At 44.2% G+C, this 21342-nt stretch overlaps 1 protein-coding gene across 1 annotated transcript; it reads left to right on the forward strand.

The window, feature by feature from the left end:
* The first annotated feature begins 312 nt into the window (after positions 1-312).
* Positions 313-19764, forward strand: NOC4L (nucleolar complex associated 4 homolog). The gene is made up of 15 exons (XM_069964031.1): positions 313-489; positions 3575-3695; positions 4121-4227; positions 5675-5782; positions 5860-6009; positions 6598-6697; positions 8347-8381; positions 9077-9127; positions 9213-9324; positions 9422-9482; positions 13312-13422; positions 13521-13684; positions 13952-14034; positions 15867-15980; positions 19010-19764. The coding sequence occupies exons 1-15, from the start codon at positions 343-345 to the stop codon at positions 19121-19123; spliced, it is 1578 nt and encodes a 525-aa protein (XP_069820132.1). The 5' UTR covers positions 313-342; the 3' UTR covers positions 19124-19764.
* Positions 19765-21342: the final 1578 nt, after the last annotated feature.

The raw sequence follows: 21342 nt of genomic DNA on the forward strand, positions 1-21342 counted from the left end.
GGCCATGTTTTTGTAGCGCTGGAGAACCCCTTTAAGATTGCACCAGGCGTTGAGAGCATATCTAATCTCATATATATTATATATATTTCTGTGTGCGAATATATATATATATATATATATATATATATATATATATATATATATATATATATATATATATATATATATATATATTTATTTATTTTCTTTGTGTACTATTCCTCACAGCTCCATCTACCATCCCCATCACCCGGGTTTCTATCTCACAAGCTGTTAGGACTCCTCCCCCTCCGCTCACCGCCTACCACCCGCGCATGCGCATCAGAGGAGCGTCGCCTTCCTATGCTATACACGTGAACAAACATGGCGGCGCGCATTGGAAAGCGTGGAAACCGGGTTCGGGGCAAAGACGGGGATTCCGTGAGGCAGGAGCTGGACACGAAGCTCGGGGAGGTGCTGCAGAGCCGCGCGAACGCCAACTCTGTGTTTGATATCCTGGAATATCTGGAGGTAATGGAGTGTGTGGCTGAGGAGTCGCCGGTGCTGGACATGTGATGTATGAGTATCCTGGGGGGCTGGAGACCCCCACCAACCCCTGATATAATGGCTGCCTGTGTATACCAGGGGGTAGAGGAGGTTTATTGATGGATGTGACTGCAGGAGCCACCACCATAGCCAGGAACAGGGACACCCGCATATAGATAGGTGTCCTGCTCTGTTGTGATGTGGACTCTTATATATGCAGCATCTCAGTATTTGTTTCAGACTTTCCCATTGAATTCAGTGAGATCCTGCAGCCACGTCTGATGCCTATAGGGAATCCGACCCTAGTGTCATCCTGCCCAAACCACAGGCAGCATGAAACACCGACAGGCTCCCTTATCACAGTGATGTATGACTCATGGGCTGTGCCATTCAGAGTTATCACAGTGATGTATGACTTATGGGCTGTGCCATTCAGAGTTGTCACAGTGATGTATGACTCATGGGCTGTGCCATTCAGAGTTGTCACAGTGATGTATGACCCATGGGCTGTGCCATTCAGAGTTGTCACAGTGATGTATGACTTATGGGCTGTGCCATTCAGAGTTATCACAGTGATGTATGACTCATGGGCTGTGCCATTCAGAGTTATCACAGTGATGTAGGACTCATGGGCTGTGCCATTCAGAGTTGTCACAGTGATGTAGGACTCATGGGCTGTGCCATTCAGAGTTGTCACAGTGATGTATGACCCATGGGCTGTGCCATTCAGAGTTGTCACAGTGATGTATGACTTATGGGCTGTGCCATTCAGAGTTGTCACAGTGATGTATGACTCATGGGCTGTGCCATTCAGAGTTATCACAGTGATGTAGGACTCATGGGCTGTGCCATTCAGAGTTGTCACAGTGATGTATGACTCATGGGCTGTGCCATTCAGAGTTATCACAGTGATGTAGGACTCATGGGCTGTGCCATTCAGAGTTGTCACAGTGATGTATGACCCATGGGCTGTGCCATTCAGAGTTGTCACAGTGATGTATGACTTATGGGCTGTGCCATTCAGAGTTGTCACAGTGATGTAGGACTTATGGGCTGTGCCATTCAGAGTTGTCACAGTGATGTATGACCCATGGGCTGTGCCATTCAGAGTTATCACAGTGATGTATGACTTATGGGCTGTGCCATTCAGAGTTGTCACAGTGATGTATGACCCATGGGCTGTGCCATTCAGAGTTATCACAGTGATGTAGGACTCATGGGCTGTGCCATTCAGAGTTATCACAGTGATGTAGGACTCATGGGCTGTGCCATTCAGAGTTGTCACAGTGATGTATGACCCATGGGCTGTGCCATTCAGAGTTGTCACAGTGATGTATGACTTATGGGCTGTGCCATTCAGAGTTGTCACAGTGATGTAGGACTTATGGGCTGTGCCATTCAGAGTTGTCACAGTGATGTATGACCCATGGGCTGTGCCATTCAGAGTTATCACAGTGATGTAGGACTCATGGGCTGTGCCATTCAGAGTTGTCACAGGGATGTATGACTTATGGGCTGTGCCATTCAGAGTTGTCACAGGGATGTATGACTTATGGGCTGTGCCATTCAGAGTTGTCACAGGGATGTATGACCCATGGGCTGTGCCATTCAGAGTTATCACAGTGATGTAGGACTCATGGGCTGTGCCATTCAGAGTTGTCACAGGGATGTATGACTTATGGGCTGTGCCATTCAGAGTTGTCACAGGGATGTATGACTTATGGGCTGTGCCATTCAGAGTTATCACAGTGATGTATGACCCATGGGCTGTGCCATTCAGAGTTATCACAGTGATGTATGACCCATGGGCTGTGCCATTCAGAGTTATCACAGTGATGTATGACTCATGTGCTGTCCCATTCAGAGTTATCTCAGTGATGTAGGACTCATGGGCTGTGCCATTCAGAGTTGTCACAGTGATGTATGACCCATGGGCTGTGCCATTCAGAGTTGTCACAGTGATGTATGACTTATGGGCTGTGCCATTCAGAGTTGTCACAGTGATGTAGGACTTATGGGCTGTGCCATTCAGAGTTGTCACAGTGATGTATGACCCATGGGCTGTGCCATTCAGAGTTGTCACAGTGATGTATGACTTATGGGCTGTGCCATTCAGAGTTGTCACAGTGATGTATGACTTATGGGCTGTGCCATTCAGAGTTGTCACAGTGATGTATGACTTATGGGCTGTGCCATTCAGAGTTGTCACAGTTTCATCTTCAGCCAGGATCCAACCTCTTACACGGCACAACAAACCGAGCGGCCGGGCTGCCCGAACGATCCTTGAATCATTCATGCAGTCATGGAAACTGACAGCAAGGAGATTATATATCCATGCTGTCATTCTCCAGATCAATACCCACCAGCCCTGCTGCTTGTGATCCGGCACTCAGCTCATATGCTTCTCCCATCCTGTATCCTCAAGCTGTCAATCATTCTGTAGGAGGTGGTGGTGGTCTGCAGATACAGGGAGGATGGGAGAGCCGGATGCCTGATCACACAGCAGTGTAGGAGGTAAACACACGCGGCTTGTGATCTGGAATAAAAAACTTGCCTGTATATGAAAAAAATTCAGTAAGCGAATCGGTACATTTACTTTAAAAGCTGCCCAAAAATTGGGATCAGGCGTTTTCCCGGTCCTTGACTATTTGTTGTAATCAGCCGAAGGAGCGTTTCTAGCAGTGCCCTATGCCATGGGTAGGGAACCTTGGCTCTCCAGCTGTTGCAAAACTACAACTCCCATCATGCCTGGACAGCTAAAGCTGTCCAGGCATGATGGGAGTTGTAGTTTTGCAACAGCTGGAGAGCCAAGGTTCCCTACCTCTGCTCTATGCCAATAATCTGCCTGTGTAAAAGGCCCTTCAGATATCAGAGTGGTCTGTCAGTCCTAAATGACAGATTTCTTCTTATTTGTATATAATATAATAAGAATCTATAATGATGTTATAGGGGTTAGGGGTCAGGGGTTAGGGGGTCAGACAGTTGCCTAATACATGGGGTCAGCCAAGGTTTTCCCCTGTATGGCTGGCATCAGTGTCATTGAATAACTTGTACTTTCTGTCTTGTTTAGTCTGAGAATGAAGATGAAGTTCTCGCTGCGGTTCGGACCTGCGCCAAACTCTTTGAATCTTTACTGGAGAAAGGAGAGCTGTATATTGGTGACCTTCCAGCGGAGGAGGAGAGTTTACCAGGTAGGCGCAGTCTTCAGAGCTGTAGTAGTGACTGATCGATGGAGGTTTCACATTTTGGCTGGAGTAATTATATATTTGGTGCCAAAAATTGATTCCAAATGGATATAGCAAAGGGAAGTTCTCCTATAGTTTAGGTTTGAGCTACAGATGAACAGATGCTCAAGTCGGATCACTCGGCATTTGATTAGCGGTGGTTGCTGAAGTTGGATGCAGCCCTAGCGAGTCCTGGGAAACATGGAGACAGCCATAGGGCTGCATCCAACTTCTTCAGCCACCGTTAAGCGAAAGCTGAGTCGCGTTCATATCTAGTAATGGATTCCTAGGGTAGAGTCACACTGCCGACTTCTCCCATTAGATTTACTTTACCTGCCTTTCTACCTTATAACATACCGCTGTGCCATTTATGTGAACTTATCTTTGGGCAGATTCCCTGAGTGCAGAGGAGAAGTACAAGATCTGGATCCGTCACCGTTATAACAGCTGTGTGTCCTGTCTAGTGGAGCTTCTGAATGCCCCTACTTTCCAGGTTCAGGTCAGTATGATTACAGTCTAGCTAACAGTGTGTAATAATTACTCTGAGACACTGTTCACACCAGCATTTAGCTGCCTTCTAGTTTCTAAAAAAAATAAATTATATTTTGCTAAAAAGTGCCTGCGTCTTATAGTCTACAGACAGTGGCAGGCGACTGACTGCTTCCCTGATGGTCGGGCATAGGGCTGATTCAGTGCTGTGTGACCTGTGCAGTGACTGACAGTATCACAGATCAGCAATCACCCCTAGATTCCTGCATGTAAACACCCCTGGGAACCCAGAATGGAGCTTGAAGGACCTGCAGGACCTTCAGTGACATTACAGTCATGTCATTAGTCACATGATACAAGTATGCACTTGTAGGGACAATCTGTATTAAAATTTGTGTGTCTGTATGTAGTAGAGCTGTTTGTGTGTGATGTAGGAGAGGTGTGTGTGTATACATTGATATAGAACTGTGTGTATGTTTTTTTTTTTTTTGTTTTTTTTTGTAGCAGAGCTGTGTGTGTGTGTGTGTGTGTGTGTATAGTGTGTTGTCATGGAGAGTATTGAAGTGGCCCTGTCATTTCAATAAACTTGGACCCATTTACTGCCTCAGACCACCAGGGAAGTTTAACCCCTAAACGACCAAGGGGTGGCGACCCCGCTCTGAACCGACGCGATCCTGGGTGATATCTGCAGCCCGGGACTGCGGCAATTAGCGGGCATGGTCCAATCGCCGTACCGGCTAATTAGCCATTTAAATGCACATGTCAAAGATGACAGCTGCATTTAAAAGGCTTGTTTTGCCCATCTCTGGTGGTCTAGTGGGGGATCGCAAGTGACATGGAGGAGCACGTGCTCTCCTATAGATGGGCAATGACACACTTCTGCCGTGGAATTCCGCCTGCTTTGCTCAGTGTGAACATACCCTTAGGTCTAATGGTCATTGTCTAATTACACTTAATTAGTGTAAAAAAAGTTCCATTAAAGGGGTTGTCCAGTGACAATCCGTTTCTTTCAAATCAACTGATATCAGAAAGTTATATAGATTTGTAATTTTCTTCTATTAAAAAAAACTCAAGTCTTCCCATACTTATCAGCTGCTGTATGTCATGCAGGAAATGTTTTATTTTCAATCTGACACTGTGCTCTCTGCTGCCATCTCTGGCCGAGACAGGAACTCTCCAGAGCAGGAGAGGTTTTCTATAGGGATTCATAGAAAACCGAGGCAAAGTTCCTGTCTCAGCCAGAGGTGTCAGACTGAAAATAAAACATTTCCTGCAGGACATACAGCAGCTGATAAGTATGGGAAGACCTGAGATTTTTTTTAATAGAAGTAAATTACAAATCTATATAACTTTCTGATATCAGTTGATTAGAAAGACAAAGATTTTTGCTGGACAACCCCTTTAATACCCAATTCATGTGTTCATGTTGGCTGAAGTTTACTCATCTCCTGCTGCAGGAACTGGCGCTGTGTATGCTGATGAAATTTGTCCGGCTTGAAGGAAAATTTCCATTGGAAAGTGCCAATTGGAAAGACAGTTACCGTTTTCCGCGTCGCTTGCTGAAGGTGAGCCGATGTTAGACTATAACCGTGTCCCATGTTCTCCTGATTCCGTTCGTAGGATTACATAGTTTTCTCTTTAGTTTGTTATAGACGGCTTACTCCAAGAAGACAAGGATTGTTCCCCTTTAATTACTCGGTTCCAAGAATTTTTGGAGTACGATGATGTCCGATACTACACTATGTCGGTGATCAATGAAAGGATTGCGCAAGTAGTCCAGAGCACCAAAGAGGTAAACTGGTTGTAAGCTGGCCTAAACCGAAGCTGTGGCTGCCATTTATATAGTATAATTCATATGACTGGGTGATGGGACACTGAACAAGAGAGAAAATGATGAGGGGGGACTCCAGAAACCCTAACTGGTATAATACTGGCTGTAACTGTGATTATGATCATCATGTGGTTATTATGTTTAAAGGGAAACTTATCAAGAAAATACCACCTAAGCTATCGGCATCATGTTATAGAGCAGAAGGAGCTGAGCGGATTGATATATATGTTTATATGATAAGATTCAGTATAACTTGTAATTTATTGATTGAAATCTCTGATGTTTCCATGCTAAAGAGTCCAGTCCATGAGTGACTCCGCCCACTGGACTCCTTATCACAGCATGATCAGAGATTTTACTCAACAAGTTACATATTATACTGAATCTTTTCCCATAAAGTTATATATCAATCTGCTCAGCTCCTCCTGCTCTATAACATGATGGTGTTAGATTAGATAGCATTGTCTTGGTGACAGGTTCCCTTTATGTTATACGAGTTTAGCTAATGCATACGTTATAAAAATGTTTTTATGTTTGTTTTTTCCCCAGCCTTTACCATCTGCCTTCCTGAACAATGTGTTTGGTCTCCTTTCATCCATTAACATGCCAGTTAATAGTGAATTATCTAACTTTCTCATAGAACAAAAAGGTGAGAATTTTTTTTACTTTTTACAAGTATGGTAGGTAGCGGTCATCCTGCAAAAGCCTTGTTGATTAGGGGGAAAAAAGTTAAAGGGGAAATAATTTTAAGATATGTTATTGCCCAACAAAAGTTATGAAAATTATTAATAGACACTTATTATGGGAGACGTACCTATAGTGCATTTTCCCTGCCCTTACTACAGCATGGTGTGTTCAGCTCTCTGTAAAGTTGGTGATGTCACGTCACATAAACTGCCGACTCCTGCTGCAGCGGTGGGACAGACTGGAGCAGCAGTAGTCGGCAGTTTATGTGACATCACCAACTTTACAGAGAGCTGAACACACCATGCTGTAGTAAGTGCAGAGAAAATGCACTATAGGTACGTCTCCCATAATAAGTGTCTATTAGTCATTTTCATAACTTTTGTGGGGCGATAACATATCTTAAAATTATTTTGCCTAGACTTCCCCTTTAAGCTTTCAAAAAGCAGTGGTGAAAACACTAAAAAAAAAAAAAAAAAAAAAAACCTCTTACTGTCCTTAAAGTGGAACTCCGGCAAAAAAAAAAAATCCTTCGAATCATCTGGTGTCATAAAGTTATGTAGATTTGTAATTTACTTTTACTTAAAAATGTAAAGTGTTGTATGTCCTGCAGGAAGTGGTGTTTTCTTTCCAGTCTGACACAGCGCTCTCTGCTGCCACCTCTGTCCATGTCAGGAACTGTCCAGGGCAGGAGAGGTTTACTATGGGGATTTGCTACTGCTTTGGACAGTTCCTGACATGGACAGAGGTGGCAGCAGAGAGCACTGTGTCAGACTAGAAAGAATACACCTCTTCCTGCAGGACATACAGAAGCTGATAAGTACTGGAAGCCTGGACATTAAATTGAAGTAACTTACAAAGGCCTTCGAGAGAGTCTGGATGGGTTTCCTGAAGCACAAAGTAAGTTCAGAGAGTCCTCTCTATTTGCTCTCATAGTTAGAAGGAAGTATTACATTGTATTCTTATGTGTCCCATCATCCTCCAGCTTTCAGTGAGTCTCTACAAGAAGGTGCTTCTCATCCTCCATGAGTCCATTTTGCCTCCCATGAGTAAACCTGCTTTGATGATAGACTTCCTTACAGTGGCTTATGATGTTGGTGAGCAGAAATAAGGTCTGCTTTGGACAGTTCCTGACATGGACAGAGGTGGCAGCAGAGAGCACTGTGTCAGACTAGAAAGAATACACCTCTTCCTGCAGGACATACAGAAGCTGATAAGTACTGGAAGCCTGGACATTAAATTGAAGTAACTTACAAATCTAAATAACTTTTTGGTCCCAGTTCATCTGATTTTTTCCCCCACAGTTTTCCCCTTTAAAGCAAATACACAAGAAGCTATACATTTAATTAACCCCTTAGTGTCGTGCCAATACACCTTTTTATAGCATTTACTAATAGGCCTTATTCTGACCAATACTGTGTAGTCAGAATAAATTGGTGCTGGGCTCTCGCACCGACATTGTCGGAGCTCAGCTGTCTGTTTGATGGCCGCTCTCTCATTGTAACTATCCGGAGAAGAGACAGGTCCTCTCTTGATAAGTTACCACCAAAAATCCCACTTTTCCTCATGTTGTCGTATCGCGTGACTGTAATGTGTTTTTCTTTTATCTATTAGAAAAAGTAGATGATTGGAAGCCAGCGAAACTGAAGGTATGTCCAGTTCTCTTTACATGTGTCCTAACAGGGTCCGTTCACACTACGGAATTTGCACAGAATTTGAAGCGCATTCCACGCAAATTCCGTAGTGTGAACAGACCCTTAAAGTGTCACTGTCGTTTACATTTTTTTTGCAGGAATCAATAGTACAGGCGATTTTAAGAAACTTTGTAATTGGGTTTATTAGCCGAAAAATGCATTTTATCATGAAAAAGCAGTTTGGGGGGGGGGGGGGGGGGACGGGAACGGGTGGAAGGAGGTGAGGCACCAAAACAGGACAACAAAGAGTTCATTTACAGCTACAGCACCGGGCTGTCTACTCTGACAGCCAGCACTGACCTCTGAAATACCGTCTTTGATGCAGCTCCTGCTGTGTAATTCTCTGCTCTCTGCTGGCGACTAATCTCCCTCCTTCCTCCCCCTTCCCCTCTCCATAGAACAGACAGGGCCCGACGGATGTAAAACAGTCATGATTTCCTGATAATGAGCAGTGAATGAGAGAGAGGAGGAGGGGGGGCCTGGGAAAAGTCTTTTTGAATGCAGATAATGGCATATTTGCCTAATAAACCCAACTACAACGTTTCTTAAAATCGCCTGGACTATTGATTACTGCAAAAAAATAAAACGACAGCGACACTTTAATTCAAAATGTTTGACTTGACAGTGATTGCTCATCCTTTATATTCTAGGAACATAAGAAGGCCTTCGAGAGAGTCTGGATGGGTTTCCTGAAGCACAAAGTAAGTTCAGAGAGTCCTCTCTATTTGCTCTCATAGTTAGAAGGAAGTATTACATTGTATTCTTATGTGTCCCATCATCCTCCAGCTTTCAGTGAGTCTCTACAAGAAGGTGCTTCTCATCCTCCATGAGTCCATTTTGCCTCACATGAGTAAACCTGCTTTGATGATAGACTTCCTTACAGTGGCTTATGATGTTGGTGAGCAGAAATAAGGTCTATAGATTTCTTTACTACTGTTATTACCACTATTGTGACCTCTAATGGCTCCTGTTTCTGTTTCTGAACACTTCTTCAGGTGGAGCCATAAGCCTCCTCGCCCTCAATGGGCTTTTTGTTCTGATTCACCAGCATAATCTGTAAGTAACAGCAATGTGGTATTACACTGAATACTTCTACAGCTCTATCTATCTAGTGTGTGTGTGTATATATATATATATATATATATATATATATATATATATATATATATATATATATATATATATATATATATACACACACACACACACACTAGATAGATAGATTATAATATATTGACATCCCTGTAGGACTGGTAACCTGATAAATATCACTTATCTTCATAATGTCTGTATTACATGATAGTATATTCCTGTACATATAGAGTTTGGGACCCCACATTAATAATACATCCCAGTTATACAGGTGTCTTGGATGGAATTAGTAGATACCAATAGTTCCTTCACTTAAAGGGGTTATCCGGTCAAGTAAAATACATGTTGAATCATCCCCCCCCCTCCTGAAGCTAACGATTCCTTCTATACTTGTAATTACTTTTTCTGTCTCCTTCCCCCAGTTTTGAGCTGCTGCTTTGTGCTGAAGACACGGAAAACTGTGTGAAAGCTGTTCACTCCCCCTCCCTTCTGAAACGGCTCATGTAAACAGCATCCCTGGCCATCTTTTTTTACACTCTGTAATGGCGGGAGGGTTAATGACAATGATGTCACCAGCAACTTGACCTCAGATTAACCCTCCCGCCATTCCAGGGTACAGAGACAGCCTGCCAGGAACACTGTTTACATGAGCCGTCTCAGAAGGGAGGGGAGGAAACTGTGTGTGAGCTGTTTCTCTGTTTCCTCCCCTCCCTTCTGAGACGGCTCATGTAAACAGTGTTCCTGGCAGGCTGTCTCTGTACACTGGAATGGCAGGAGGGTTAATCTGAGGTCAAGTTGCTGGTGACATCATTGTGATTAACCCTCCCGCCATTACGGAATATAGAGAGATGGCCAGGGATGCTGTTTACACAAGCCATTTCCTTCAGCACAAAGCAGCAGCTCAGAACTGGGTGAAGGAGGCTGAAAAGGTAATAACAAATGAGGAACGAATTGTTAGTCTCCGGGGGGGGGGGGGGGGGGGGCGGGGGGATAATTCCACATAGATTTTACCTGACCGAAATACCCCTTTTAAACCTGTGGTGTGGAATCCCATATGCTGCTATCTTTGGCTGCAAACAACAAGCTAGTGCAGTTCTTTATCATTCACCAATTTTATGTGACTCCTATATACTTGCAAAACCAAAAGATACCTATTTTATATAGTGAACCATTTTGACACAGACGTTTAGTCTTAAAGTGGTTGATGTACCAAGTAGGATTCTGTAGAGCAGGGAAGAGGAAGTCTGCGGCCCTCCAGCTGCTGCAAAACGCTTTGCTTTTTAAGATACCTCCCTATATCTTTATGTATGTTTTTTCTTTTTATTTTTTTGCATTTGCTTCTTAATTTTTTTTTTTTTTTTTTTTGCAGTAATCAATAGTCCAGGCGATTTTAAGAAACTTTGTAATTGGGTTTATTAGGCAAATCTGCCATTATCTGCATTCAAAAAGCCTTCCCCCAGGTCCCCCCTCCCTCCCCTCTCTCATTCACTGCTCATTATCAGGAAATCTCGACTCTTTTTTTTTACATCATTCGAGTCCTGTCTGTTCTATCTAGAGGTGAGGAGGGAGATTAGTTGGCAGCAGAGAGCAGAGAACAAAAAACTACACAGTCTGAGCTGTGTGAAAGCCGGTATTCAGAGGTCAGAGCTGAGTCAGTGCTGACTTCCGAGATAACCGAGATAGCCCGCTGATGTAGCTGTAAATTAACTCTTTGTTCTATTTTGGTGCCTCATCTCCCTCCACCCTTCCCCTCTCCATAGAGAACAATGAAGACAGAGGGAGAGCTCAAACTGCTTTTTCATGATAAAATTTTTTTTTCCGCCTAATAAACCCAATTACAAAGTTTCTTAAAGTCGCCTGGGCTATTGATTTCTGCTAAGAAATAAATAAATTAAATGACAGGTACACTTTTTTTCTGCAATAAATAGTTAAAAACCACCTGTAGGATATATAATCTCAGTCGAATTAACATTGCAGGAAGGTTCTTGTGGTCGGTGTCCGTATCTGGTATTGGGCGTATATAAGGATTTTCAGCCTCTTTAGAATACACAGTGTAGCAGCTTTCTCCCGTGTTGTGTGACCTGGCATTCATTGCTGAGCAGCAGTGCATGTAATTGATGCTTGTCCCACCAGAACAGAAACCTATTCCCTGCATTTACGCCTAAAATCAATCAAAGCAACAACAGCAGCCAAAAAGTAATCAAACAAAATCCATCCTAAAAAAGAGTAAAAGCTGTTCCTTAATAGAGTGCTCCCAGGACGGTATACGGGTATGTGCACAGGCGGTCATACCTATATGCTATTGTGTTCATGCTTCCCGTACTTACTGAGGGTTAGGTGACCGTTCCCATGATTCATCTCTGGCATGGCTTCTGTATACACTTGTCTACATGCCCCTTTATTACATGGTGTGAGGTAGTGCCGTAATTACTTAATGGCCCGGAAGTGCTAAAACTTTCTATGTGAAAACTTGGACATGGACAAATGTGGCAGATTTATCAGTGGTGCGGGCTGTCTGCTATATCCGTCGCATTCTGAAGATTGCATTTACTCTTAGTTTATACAAGCTAATAGTTTACCTAAAGTGCACCAGAAAATTGCACCCAATTGTGGTGCTTTTTTTTGGTGCACAGTGCAGAGACTTAGACCACTCCCCTTTTTGTACTTTTTGAAAGTATGTCTGTCTAAATTGTGTAATAAATGTGGAGAAAAGTCATGTATGCCAGTTTATGGACACAGACACATTAGTTCTATTACACATTGTGCTTGCTGCACAGCATGTGAAACACAATCCATCCCATCCTTCACAGCATGTGAAACACAATCCATTCCATCCTGTGCAGCATGTGAAATACAATCCATCCCATCCCATACTGCGCAGCATGTGAATCACAATCCATCCCATCTTGCGCAGCATGTGAAACACAATCCATCCCATCCTGCGCAGCATGTGAAACACAATTCATCCCATTCCATGCTTCACAGCATGTGAAATACAATCCATCCCATCCTGCGCAGCATGTGAAACACAATCCATCCCATCCTGCTCAGCATGTGAAACACAATTCATCCCATTCCATGCTTCACAGCATGTGAAACACAATCCATCCCATCCTGCACAGCATGTGAAACACAATCCATCCCATCCTGCACAGCATGTGAAACACAATCCATCCCATCATATCCTGCACAGCATGTGAAATACAATCCATCCCATCCTGCGCAGCCTGTGAAACACAATCCATCCCATCCTGCGCAGCATGTGAACCACAACCCATCCCATCCTGCACAGCATGTGAAATACAATCCATCCCATCCTGCACAGCATGTGAAACACAATCCATCCCATCCTGCGCAGCATGTCAACCACAACCCATCCCATCCTGCACAGCATGTGAAATACAATCCATCCTATTCTGCGGAGCATGTGAAACACAATCCATCCCATCCTGAGCAGCATGTGAAACACAATCCATCCCATCATATCCTGCGCAGCATGTGAAATACAATCCATCCCATCCTGAGCAGCATGTGAAACACAATCCATCCCAAGACAGGGAGGGAGGGTTAGAGTTCTGTATATATAAACGCACAAGTAGGGAGGAAATGCCTGTAGTATATTAAATGCATGGCAGACCTGCTTACAGAGGCATTTCTCCTATAGACAATACATTAGTGACTCCTCTTACAGAGTATAAGCCGTATGCAGATCATTTTAGCCATTCTCTCTTGTATTACTGTTCGCCATCTGTGGCCACTACCTCTCATTGATGTCTTTTGTTTGATCTTTCAGAGAATACCCAGATTTCTATAAAAAGCTTTACTCCCTGCTGGATCCCTCAGTGTTTCATGTGAAATATCGCGCCCGCTTCTTCCATTTGGCCGACTTGTTCTTGTCATCCACGTAAGAGTTACAGCTCCCCCTGAGGTCTCCTAATTGGCGGATACATGGGAAGTCTTCCCAACATCTTACAATTTACATCTCTTTATATGTTCTTCCAGGCATTTACCTGTGTACCTTGTTGCTGCTTTTGCCAAACGCCTTTCCCGACTGTCGCTCACGGCCCCCCCGCAAGTCCTAATGATGATTATCCCGTTTATTTGTAACCTTATCCGGAGACATCCAGCTTGTCGACCCCTTATTCATCGACCCACAGCTGAAGGAGGTTAGATCTATCCTAAGATTTATTGGGCCTGGGATACACTAAGGCTTTTTATAGCGCACTTATAATCTCCAGTCTTCCCATACTTATCAGCTGCAGGAAGTGGTGTATTCTCTCCAGTCTGACACATTGCTCTCTGCTGCCACCTCTGTCCATGCCAGGAACTGTCCAGAGCAGGAGCAAATTCCCATAGAAAATATTTCCTGCTCTCCAGACTGGGAAATGAGAGAGAGTTGTAAACTGAATTATTCTTGTTTCACTTTTTTTTAGATTTGGCATCTGATCCCTTTATCATGGAAGAACAAGATCCGGCTAAATGTCGAGCTTTGGAAAGTTCTCTCTGGGAGCTGGAGGTAAAGCTGATACCTTCATCAGAAGCCTCTATAATGGGGTGTTGACTTTGAAGGGTTCTCCCACATCAAATTCTGTGTGAAGCTCCACAGCGTGTACAAAAATAAATTATTCATAGCAATTCATTAAACTTTTGTTTCTAAGATCTTAAACTGCTGTAATTGGTAGCGCCCCCTACTGGTGGATCCTGCAGCCTCTAATGGACATACAAGATCTGTTTCTAGGCTTCTCACCAGGCTCATTGATACCTGTATGTTTTTATACTATAAACTCGATTGGCTTCTCTTAGACAGAGAATGGATTTATGTGTAGTACCATTTTTCCTTTCTCAGGCTATGTTCACACAATGTATATTTTCGTAAAACCACAGCCATGATTATTACTAAAAATATACGCTACCTTGCCGTCTATGGTATCCCGGCCGGAGCGTATACACATAGTATACGCTCTGGCCTGGATCCCTAGTGGCGCCGCAAACAACTGACATGTCAGTTTTCTGTGGCTGCTATTCATTGAATAGCGGCCGCAGAAAACCCTGTCAGTGCACACTATTGAGTGAACGGCATGGAACTGCCGGTCTCTAACACGGTCTGAACATAGCCTCAGAATATATACAAGCAGAAATGCATATAGGGAAATATATTAAGTTTAGTAATAAATATAAATAGCTGGTAGATTAGTTCTCTTAACACTATTTACTGGTAAAATCTCTGAAGCTGTGTGAGGTACTACTTTCTTTGTAGGTCAGTGGAGGGAGACAGGAGAAGTGAGCTGTGGGTAATTATAAAGTTAATAAGGGCCAGACTGCAGCGCTTCCTGAGAAACACAGCTGCTTACAAGGGGGGCCGGACCAGAGCAAAGGGGATATAAGCTTCAGAGGGTGAAAATGACACTGGCTGTGAGTGGAGAGTGTGGTTTTTTTTCACATGAATGGCAGGTATTACTATGAAGCTTTAGTTCTAAATTTCTGCCTAAATTTATAAAAATTGCATTTTGGCTTACCTGCAGCCACCACTAGTTTGTGTGCTACAGCATACAGTTATACAATGGAATAAAGTGATTGTGCTTTAGGGGTGGCTGCAGGCCATCAGTACCTTATCACTTAAATCTGCAATTAAAGGGGAAGTCTTTTTCTTTCAAATCAACTGATTTCAGACAGTTATACAGACTTGTAATTTTTTTCTATTTAGAAATTTAAAGTCTTCCCATACTTATCAGCTGCTGTATGTCCTGCAGGAAGTGGTCTGTTCTTTGCAGTCTGACACAGTACTCTCTGCTGCCACCTCTGTCCAAGACAGGAACTGTCCAGAGCAGGAGAGGTTTTCTAGGGCAGTGCTTCTCAATTCCAGTCCTCAAGCCTCACCAACAGGTCATGTTTTGAGGATTTCCCATACAAAGAACACCTGTGATAATACCTGATGCTGATGAGTATAATTATCACCTGTGAAAGACTAAGGAAATCCTCAAAACATGACCTGTTGGTGATTTCTAGGGGGATTTCCTGCTGCTCTGGACAGTTCCTGACATGGACAGAGGTGGCAGCAGAGAGCCCTGTGTCAGACTGGAAAGAATACACCACTTCCTGCAGGGCATACAGCAGCTGATAAGTATGAGAAGACCTGATATTTTAAATAGAAGTAAATTACAAATCTATATAACCTTCTGAAATGAGAAAAAGACTTTTGCTGGGAATACCCCTTTTTCACTTTTTAAGCCACTGTTCTTATTGTATAACTGTGCTCATTTAACAGAACAGCGTTATTCTTTTCTCCCCGTCACAGCCTGGGCAGTCCTTGATTATTATTTTTATTTTTCTCCTTTTTAATAACCCCAGGCTTTGCAGAATCATTACTACCCAAATGTTGTGAGAGCTGCCAATGTAATTAGCCGGGCCCTGTCCACACAGGAAAGTGATGTGTCTGAGCTCCTGGAGCTGTCATCCTATGAGGTAGGGAGAACGCCGGCATAATAAGAGAGCGCTCCGCTGTCGTCTCCTAGTAACTAATTCCTGTTGATGATGTCTGTATTTATACAAAGAGGCTGAAGTGATTGAAAGAAATAATCTGTTTCAGCCACAGGGGACCCAGGCGTGAAGAACAATATTTAGATCCACCCACAGGATGCATAAACAGTATGGTTATAACCAGACCCTGCACGTAAAGGACATCTATACGTAAAGACCCCCCCCCCCCCCCTTACACACACACACACACACACACACCTCTGACCTCACTAAGATGATCCAAGTGTTTCAGACTGATCTGTCTCTGATCCCATTTCCACCGTTCACTCTTAGGGTCCTATTCCACGGGCCGATGGGGGCCCAATCAATAATGTAAACGAGCGTTGATCTGCTAGATTGGTGCTCGATTACTGGTCCTATTACGCAGCCCGATAATCGCTTAGCGAGGGCTGCAGGGACATCATTACCGATGTCCTTGCAGCCCTTGTTTAAACACCATACTTTATCTAACCATGTTGCAGGTCTTCTCCTGCGCTCCTTCTTCCTCCCGGTCCCGCACAGCAGCAGCTTCGGAGCAGCCTGTCTGAGCAGAGAGACCGCTCAGCCAATCAATGGCCGCTGCGGTCCTGGCCAGTGATTGGCTGAGTGGTCTGTCAGTTAAGACAGGCTGCTCCGAAGCTGCTGCTGTGCGGGACCGGGACGAAGGAGCGCAGGAGAAGACCTGCATGTTGCTTAGGTGCTTGTGAAATCGTCGGTCGTCTATTTCACGCAGCGATGCGCGGTCGGTGCCTAAAGATTTTAGGTTTGAACCTAAATATACAATCAGCCAATGACACGATTATCGGCTGATCGTTGTCTCTATTCCATGGAGCGATCATAGGCTGAATCGGCCGATTATCGCTCTGTGGAATAGGCCCCTAAGGCAGGAGCACATTGCTATGGCTGAAATTGCAAGCACATAAAAAACACAAAAAATGTAACAGCTCACTGCGATGGCAAGATACAGACTCAATTCAGAAATAAAAATCACTAAAAGCAGCACCCCCAACTGGTTACCATTTAATAATATGAACCATCCCTCCACGATAATGTGGCCTCATGCCCAGGATGGACCCTACACTGGACTTTGGCCTTTCCATGGCAAATAATACGCCTATGCTTTGGGCATGCAGGACCTGACTAATACTGGCAGAAATACTAACCACCTGGGTGAGATGGGTGGAGTGCACGACCAAGTAGAGGCGGTCCCTCCCCCATCTGAAACGTAGTGGGATGGTACACAGTATTTGCAAGTGGTAACCAAGAGTCTCATTATTTTTATGGAGATTTTTATTAGCAGTTGGAGGGCTGCTGTTAGCAATGTTCATATCTGTATTGGGTCTGTGTCTTGCCATTAGTGGTGAGCTGTTGTGTTTTTTTGTGTGTTCACATACCCTGAGTCACACTTTGTAATATACAAATAGTTAAACTTATATACTGCAACTACATAGAAGCATGGGAAGGGAGTCTGACTTTGTTCCAGCTAGCAGGAAGGAGTTTTTTTTGTTGAAATGTATTTAAGGGGTACTTTGGTACTCCTATTAAATGAGCTGATGGCAGAAACTTATATAGATTTATAAATTACTTCTATTTAAAAATGTCTAATCTTCCAGTACTTATCAGCTGCTGTATGTCCCGCAGGAAGTGGTGTATTCTTTCCAGTCTGACACAGTGCTCTCTGCTGCCACCTCTTTCCATGTCAGGAACTGTCCAGAGCAGAGGAGGATTTCTATGGGGATTTGCTGCTGCTCCAGACAGTTCCTGACATGGACAGAGGTGGCAGCAGAGAGCACTGTGTCAGACAGGGAAGAATACACCACTTCCTGCTGCAGCTGATAAGTACTGGAAGACTGGAGATTTTTAATAGAAGTAAATAACAAATCTGTATAACTTTAACACCGATTGATTTTAAAGCGAGTCTGTACCCACTGTGCTACCCCCCCCCAAACTACTTATACCTTTTTGTAGCCTTTGTGAAGTCCTTTCAGCAGGTATGTATGGGCACGCTGGTTGTGCTTTCAAGTTGCGGAAAAAACAAACTTTAGTTGAGGAGATGCCGTGTCTAAGAGGCGGGGCCACGAGGTTTCGTGCCCTAGGGAAGCGCCGCCTGTGTGGTGTTGTGCGCCTCTCCGCCTGCCTCCCGTTCCACCCTCTGTCCACCCTCACAGGAATCCTTGGCATTGCGCATGCCCCCCCCCCCCCGCATACTGTGTTGCCGCCCAAGTCCTCTTCTCGGATTCTGCGATGGTATCCCGCGCAGACGCAGTGACGCACCTGGCCTCCTCCGTCATTGCGCCTGCGTGGGATACCATCGCAATTGTGCATGTGTGCAGAAGCTGAGAAGAGGACTCGGGCAGCGGGTGGTGACAGACATGAGAGGTGGTGCAGGGACAAGCGTGTCACTACTACAGGTCGTGGATGACGCGCAGAGAAAAACCCACAGAGGCGTCACTGCAGCGGCGCCGGGGGTCAAAACCACAATGCATGCGTAATGCCAACGATTCCTGTGTGGGCGGAACGGGAGGCAGGGGGAGAGGCGCACAACACCACCCAGGCCGCGCTTCCCTAGGGCACAAACCCTCTTGGGCACGGCATCTCCTCAACTAAAGTTTGTTTTTCTGCTTCATGAAAGCACAACCAGCGTGGCCAAACATACCTGCTGAAAGGACTTCACATAAGCTACAAAAAGGTATTAGTAGTTGGTGGGGGGAGGGTTGGGGGGGGGGGGGGTAGCACAGTGGGTACAGAGTCACTTTAAAGGAAAAGATTTTCAGTGGAGTACCCCTTTAAGAGCAGTGTGAATAGACCACAGTAAGTCAGAGCTCTCGTCGTCGTCAATGTCTATTAGATGAGCTAGTAAAGTAGTTTTGCATTTCTATACTTCCCTCTGGGTTTTCTATGTTACCGTACAGGAAGCGGCATTGCCGTGTCTTCTCTGTAAAGATTATATGAATACATTTTTTTCTGTGTTTCAGCTTTTTGAGAAGGAGATGAAGAAGAAGTTCCATTCTGTGGCTTTGGAGTTTGAACCTGTCCAAGGTCTCCTGGGCCGGAAGCACGATCTCACCGCAGACCACTTCTCTCTATAATAGCAAACCGTTTTGTGCGAGATTCCTCTATTGTTCCATTCACTGACACTGATGTATTATAAGAACCTCATTCTGTATTTGGAATACATTGCTTTAGCCTATGACTAGCTGTACTGTGTGATTTTTTTTTTTTTTTTAATTTGATTAATATGAGGGCTTCTGAAATCTGCCTGTTCTGTTGCCGAGCAACCGTCTGTGCGTGCTTTAGGGGACTAGTAAGTATCTCCATCGTTCTGTTTGATCCTGCGTTGTCCTTCTGTCTCCTATACCGTCAGCTCCTTCTCTCCCTGCAGGCTGTATGGTAGTAATACGCTGGCTAAAATAAATGGCTTACATGTGTCATGAGAGAAAATAAAAATAGGGTTATGATGGGTGTTAAAGGGGTAGGTCACCCAAAAAATTTTTTCTTTCAAATCAACTGGTGCCAGAGATTTGTAATTTGCTTTCTATGGGGATTTGCTACTGCTCTGGACAGTTCCTGACATGGACAGAGGTGGCAGCAGAGAGCACTGTCTTAGACTGGGAAGAATAATTCCTGTAGGACATACGACAGATGATGAGTACTGGAAGACTGGAGATTTTTTAATACAAGTAAATTGCAAATCTCTGTTGATTAAAAATAATTTCTTTTTAATATCAATTGTGCAACTTTATATTTTTCATTAAAAAGAATGTTGTGATATCAGCATCTGTTCATTGTGCATGGAAACGTAATCCCATTGTCTTTGGAACAGCTGTCCCCCTATTCAGGGCTTATAGATGTAAGGGTGCATTCACACTGCAATTGTTTTTTTTTTTTTTTTTTAATTCTTTATCACAACGTGTTGGACAGATCACAGCGGTAGCCCGTCACACATGCAAATGAAATCCAATGTGTACAATAAACATTCAATACAGTGGGTAAATGTTAACAGTATAAAAATCTAAACATAGGGGGAGATTTATCAAACATGGTGTAAAGTAGAATAGGCCCAGTTGCCCCTAACAACCAATCAGATTCCACCTTTCATTCCTCACAGACTCTTTGGAAAATGAAAGGTGGAATCTGATTGGTTGCTAGGGGGCAGCTCAGCCAGTTTCACTGTACATTATGTTTGATAAATCTTCCCCATAATGTCGAAAATTAACGGAAAAACAGCATGTGGGCGGGGTAGTATGCTCGTCCAACTTTTTCATCATTTCTTTAGACAGAAAAGACAAGACAAGCAAAACTAGATAGAGAGTGACGTGGGAGGTACGGGGAAGGGTAAAGGGAATGGGAAGAGTAGGGTAAGGTACACATCCTTCAGTGCCAACCTGAGTGAGTATCCCGCAGGGATCTCTGAGACCAGTCCGTCAGAATGTTGAATTGTCAGATCTCAGTAATTCTCTGTAGGAGTCAGCTTCCTGAAACCTCATCCAGGGAGACCAGATAGCATGAAATTTTTAGTTTTTGGAGTGCAAGTTGGAAGTGAGGTCCTCCATCTGCATCAGGTCATTCACTTTGGAGACCCACAATGAGATAGTTGGGGGAGAAGGTTGTCTCCAACGTAGTGGAATACACAACCTAGCCGCCATAACCAGGAAACTTAGTAAGGAGTGTCTATATGGCTCCTGAGCGATCTCGCAGTGATGCAGGAGGAATAAGGCCAGGTCCATCTGTATCATGAGGCCAGTGACTTCTTTGGTTACCCTCGTTACTTCTGACCAGCAATGACAGAGTGACGGACACGCCCAAAACACGTGCAGGAAGGGACCCTCTCCATGCTCGCATCTCCAACTGGTGCCGTCAACATTGGGTTTGAGCTCCTGAAGTTTAGATGGCACTCTATACCAACGTGAGAGAAGTTTGTAACTAGCTTCCTGAAATTTGTAACTGACGTAGGATCTATGCATCAGATGGAAGATCCTAGATCTCTGGGCGTCCGTGAGTTACTCCCAAATCAGCTTCCCATTTTAAAATAAAGGCCGGAGGGGGCTCTGTAGGTGTAGTCTGCAGTAATCGGTACGTGAGAGAAAGTGTGTGTCGCAACGGTTCTGTGGCTGCACACAGTTGCTCAAAGTCGGTGAGTGGATTACAGTATTGTGCGGGGGGGGGGGCAGTGACGTCAAGTAATGTTGTAATTGGGCCGTTCTCCACGGTTCTAAGGTACAGGGATCTGTTGTGTCCGTGAGAGAGTCTGATGAGAGCCAAGATTACTGTCAGAAAGTGCTGAGCTCTGAATGAACCTTCCGCTATC

The sequence above is a fragment of the Dendropsophus ebraccatus genome, chromosome 3 (assembly GCF_027789765.1).
Source record: "Dendropsophus ebraccatus isolate aDenEbr1 chromosome 3, aDenEbr1.pat, whole genome shotgun sequence".
In the NCBI taxonomy this organism is placed as follows: domain Eukaryota; kingdom Metazoa; phylum Chordata; class Amphibia; order Anura; family Hylidae; genus Dendropsophus; species Dendropsophus ebraccatus.

Bases quoted from the DNA above. Each gene is read 5' to 3' on its own strand.
- NOC4L (XM_069964031.1), top strand. From the start codon at position 343: ATGGCGGCGCGCATTGGAAAGCGTGGAAACCGGGTTCGGGGCAAAGAC. The intron at 13,685-13,951 runs GTTAGATCTATC...ACTTTTTTTTAG, and splicing joins TCGACCCACAGCTGAAGGAG to ATTTGGCATCTGATCCCTTT. The intron at 14,035-15,866 runs GTAAAGCTGATA...TAATAACCCCAG, and splicing joins GTTCTCTCTGGGAGCTGGAG to GCTTTGCAGAATCATTACTA.